General features: G+C 66.5%; 3 protein-coding genes across 3 annotated transcripts in view; 1 reads left to right on the forward strand and 2 right to left on the reverse strand.

The window, feature by feature from the left end:
* The window catches only part of EMIHUDRAFT_459917 (hypothetical protein), a gene marked incomplete at both ends in the record, with an annotated part of 2,327 nt that extends 583 nt beyond the window's left edge, over positions 1–1,744 (reverse strand). Inside the window, 5 exons of the mRNA XM_005761560.1 lie at positions 95–145; positions 209–574; positions 671–787; positions 956–1,078; positions 1,205–1,744. Coding sequence (XP_005761617.1) covers positions 95–145; positions 209–574; positions 671–787; positions 956–1,078; positions 1,205–1,744 — 1,197 coding nt within the window. The remainder of the gene's footprint in view (positions 1–94; positions 146–208; positions 575–670; positions 788–955; positions 1,079–1,204) is intronic.
* A 964-nt stretch (positions 1,745–2,708) lies between these two features.
* On the forward strand, positions 2,709–3,422 carry EMIHUDRAFT_248743 (hypothetical protein; the record flags this gene model as incomplete). Its single annotated transcript, XM_005761561.1, has 1 exon — positions 2,709–3,422. One exon carries the CDS (start codon positions 2,709–2,711, stop codon positions 3,420–3,422), a length of 714 nt encoding a protein of 237 aa, XP_005761618.1.
* A 351-nt stretch (positions 3,423–3,773) lies between these two features.
* EMIHUDRAFT_120743 (hypothetical protein) lies at positions 3,774–4,181 on the reverse strand (the record flags this gene model as incomplete). Its single annotated transcript, XM_005761562.1, has 2 exons — positions 3,774–3,854; positions 3,942–4,181. 2 exons carry the CDS (start codon positions 4,179–4,181, stop codon positions 3,774–3,776), a joined length of 321 nt encoding a protein of 106 aa, XP_005761619.1.
* Positions 4,182–4,298: the final 117 nt, after the last annotated feature.

The following is a 4,298-nucleotide window of genomic DNA, read 5'->3' on the forward strand; positions in this document are numbered from 1 at the left end:
GCAGGGCCAGGGGTTTGAGGGGGGGAGAAGGGGGACTCCCAAAATGGGAGGAAGTGCGACCAACGGTCAAACCCCGGGGGGGGAAAGGGCGCACCCGCGCGGCCCCCGGAGGGGCATGGTAGCTCCGAAGCAAGTCGGTCCGGAACTACAGAGGGCGAGCCGGGGCCTGGGCCCTGGGACGGGGGGCGGTTGTGTGGACGGGGGCGACGGCAGCGCCTTCCGCGCCGGCTGGCTGCGGGAGCATCTCTGGCTGCGGGAGCATCTCTGGCTGCGGGAGCATCTCTGGCTGCGGGAGCATCTCTGGCTGCGGGAGCATCTCTGGCTGCGGGAGCATCTCTGGCTGCGGGAGCATCTCCACGACGCTGGTGACGATGCGGCCGTCCCAATCCACGAGCAGCCTTCCGGACACGTCGAAGAAGGAGTACGAGCCGGCGAGCCGGTCATACACGCGCACGGGCCTCTCGCACTGCGCCTGGGCGACGACGTCTTCCTGGCACTGGCGATAGAGCTGGCCAATCATGCGGTAGACAGACTGCAGGTCCTCCGGGTGCGTGAAGAGCGCGTTGATCTCGACCTGAGAGCGGCGGGGCGCGGGCACGCTGGCGGTGGCGCCGCAGCCCGAGGGGCGCGCAATCTCTCGGCTGCCGATCGCGCCGCCTGGCTGCTCTACCACGCCCGCTGCATCTCTTCTCTTCTCTTGCGGCGCCTGGCTGCTCTTCCACGCCTGCTGCATCTCCCGCACGGAGACGATGGAGCGCTCGAAGGCGGAGTTGACGAGGAAGTGCGCCTGCGGGGCAGCGGAGCGAGGGGTGGGGTGGGGCGGGGGGAGGAGCGCGCGTGCGGCGCGGAGGTTTGGCGCGGACGGCGCGATTTCTTTTACTGACGCGAGGCCGAGAGCAGGCTCTGCTAGCAGGCTCTGCTGCCGTCGCAGGGCGGGGCGCGGCCGACAGCTCGCCTCGCCGTCTCGGATCGTGCGGAGGAAGACGTAGCCCTCGGAGTTCGCCATCAGGTTCTCGAAGAGGGGCGGAAGCGAGCCGTCGAATGGGGGCAGCGGCACCGCCTCGTCGAGCGGCAGCACCTACACGAGACGGCTCCGGAGCTGGTCGGCGCTGGAGCATCGGGGGGGGAGGGCGGCAGACCCTTGCGGGAGGCCTCGTCCATCGAGATCTCGTGGTGCCGGCAGATGCGCAGAGCGACCTCCTACAGTGGTGCCGCCTCCCCCCTCAGTGCCGACTCCGGAGGGCCGCCCCCCTCCCCGCCGTCCGCCGCGCGCCATGAGCTCGTAGGCGTTGCGGCGGCGCGCAATCGCGGCGAGCGGCTTGAGGGTGAAGCGGATCGAGGAGCGCGACGTGCCCGGCTCGAGCATGACTGCGAGCACGTTCCTCGCGCCCTGGATGTTGGTGCCCGGCAGCTGCTGGAAGGCGCGCATCGCGATGCCGTCCGACGCGAGCCTCATGACCTGCTGTTCGCCGGGCGTGCGAGGAGCGCCCGCATCAAAGACGGCGGACCCGTTGAACTCCACGACGGGCTGGCCTGGGGGCCCGAGCGGCGAAGGGTCCTCGAGCATAGCCTGCAAAGTCGCGCCCAGGGCCTTGCGGGCGACCCGCATGCCAAGTTGTGGTGCCGGCTCACAGCGCAGGCCGATCCTCGCGCATCGGTCGCAGGGATGCTTTCCGGGAACAAAGTTGATGCACTTGGTCTTGGACGCCTTGCAGGCAATGCACACACGCGCAGGCGGCGGCATGCAGCGAGCGCGGCCTGATGCCCAAGCCCGGCGGCAGTCACTGCGACTTGTACTCGAAGGATGTCCGAACACGCCGAGGATGACCGCGTTTTTCTCTTTGAGTATAAGAGAGGCGTATTTTAAGAATTCTCTTTGGGGAAGCCTTATATATAGATCTATCGCTCTCGGGCCCACAGACATCCCGCTTTTCTCATATAGAGTAAGAGAAATTGAGGGAGGCCCTAGCCGTTTGTGCCCCGTTTGTGCCGCGTCCCGTGCCCCCGAGTTCATTTTATAAAAGGCCCTAGCCGTCTGAACACACGTGTGAGGTGTGACGTGCGTGTGTCGCTTCTCGTGCGTCGCCCATCTCTCCTGGAGATGACTGCTCTATTAAAAAAACACGTGTCCCTCCATTCACACTCTCCCAGTCCTTCCTGGTCTAGTGCCCGTGTTCCCCGCCGCTACCACACGTGGTGTCCCCCACCCGGCCGGCGGATGGGCGTGGGGCGTGGGGGCGCGTCGCCCTGCTTGCTCTATCTAGGTGAAACGTCAAAGGACGAAGAAGACCCGATTCCGCACGGCGCGGCAAAAAAATCTTATCTCATGGCTTCAGAGGTGGTGACCGTCTAACAACTCTTTTCAGTGAGTGGGAGGATGACGGGGATGCGGATGGTCTTTTCGGCGAGCACCACGGTGATCGCGGATTTGACCATCCGCCTGACTACCATTCCGACGACGCCTTCTGTGAGGCGGACGGCTTCTATGAGGACGACGGCTTCGATTAGAAGCCGTCGTCTTTGTTCGGCCAGTCCCGTACCCTGGCGAGGCCTCGCCTCACGGGGTCCCCCCTTGCCCGGGGGGGCGAGGGTGCTGGGGCGAGCCTTGGCGAGACTGCGTCAGCTGTTCCCACAGCAGGCTGGAAGTACCTCGCCAGCCCGTACCTCATGTCGTTGAAAATCTCTTTCACAACGTGTGTGGGGTGCGCATGACAGCCCCGCAGCTGGCCGAAGTGATGCCCGACTGCTCGATCTGCGCCGAGCCGCTCGAGTCCGCCCTCATCGTCACGCGATGCGGTCACGTCTTCCACGAGTCGTGCCTACTCGAGTGGTTCCAGCACAAGCCCGTCTGCCCGCTCTGCAAAACCGAGCGCTCGTCGGGGTTCGAGCGGCCGCTCCTCGCGGCGCCGGCCGCCTGCTCGGCGGAGGCGGCGGTGGCGATTGAGGCGAGCATCGAGCGCGGCGATGAGCCGCCTTGCGTGCGGTCCGCAGCTGCCGCGGTCCGCCTCGCCGTGCGGCAGGAGTCGAAGGCGCACGCCGAGGCGGCGGCGGCGAGGAGCGCGGTGGAGCGGGAGCAGGCTGTGCTGGCCTCCCTGCGCGCCGAGCACCGGCGACTCGGCGGGAGGCTGCAGGCGAGGGCGGTCGAGGCGCTCAACAAAGAGAGGGAGGTAGCCGCACTGAGCGCGTCGGTCCAGCGAGGCTCGGTGGGCGCGGGCGCCGCTGCAGGCCGCAACAGCGCCGCGGCGAAGGTGGCGGGTGGTGAGGCGCCGGCAGTGACGCGGGAGCGGCTCGCTAGCCTGAGTCAGCAGGTCGGCTGGCGGTCGGGAGAGCTGAAGGACCTCCGGGCAAAGGTCGAGGCCGCGCGTGCGACGCTCGTGGCGGACAGAAGCGTGCCCATCAGCCTCCCCACTGTGCATCAGTGATCAGACTGTACGCCGTACCGCTCCTAAAAGTTGAAAGCAAAGTGCATCAGCCATCAGCCATCAGCCTCCCCGCCCTATATAGCCACCAACGGGCAACGGCACAACGGTCAACGCGCGACGGGGTGCGGCCGACACAGCGAGCGACAGTTGGGGTGGGCCGTGATGTGGGCGCCGCACACCTGTCACCTCTAGTCTCTGCTGGTAGACCACACGCGTAATGATCAGTTTACTATTAATCGACACATATATTTTGCGACGCGGAGAAAACACTTTTTCGACTTCGCGACGTACGTGACGACTACGCGAGCCTACGTGGCGGTACGACAGACTGCGCCTCCCCCCCCTTCAACATCAGAAACAGCACTTGCAGTCAAAAGGGCACAGCGGCGTGCCCCCCCCTCGGCCAAGGCCAAGGTCGTGCGCCTTGTAAACCTGGGCGGGGACGGCGATCCGTGAGGCAGCAATCGCCTCTGATGCTGCGAGGCTTGAGTGTGGGGCAGTAGGGAGGGCGAGGCTCACCCTCAGCCCGCTCGAGCTGTCGTGGCGGTGGACCTTTGCGTTCTGCGGGTCGACCGCGCGGTCCAGGTCGTACTCCTCGCCAAAGACAGGATCGATCACCTTGTCACGCTTGCGCTTCTTGGCCCGCTTGGCCGCCGCCGAGGCGGCGGCGGCCGCCTCCTCGGCCGCCGCCGCCTGCTGCTGTCGCGCCGCATCCCGCTGCTCGCGCTTCGGCGCGAAGCTGGAGAATATGTCGTCCATCGCGCTCTTCCCACCTCCATTCTGGGTCGGCACTATGCTCGGCCCCGCCTCGCTCTCCGCGGCGGCAGGAACGGCCTTGGGCTTGTGCGTCTTTGGACGTGCAGGCTTCGAGGAGGT

Source organism: Emiliania huxleyi (assembly GCF_000372725.1).
Source record: "Emiliania huxleyi CCMP1516 unplaced genomic scaffold EMIHUscaffold_700, whole genome shotgun sequence".
Taxonomy (NCBI): domain Eukaryota; phylum Haptophyta; order Isochrysidales; family Noelaerhabdaceae; genus Emiliania; species Emiliania huxleyi.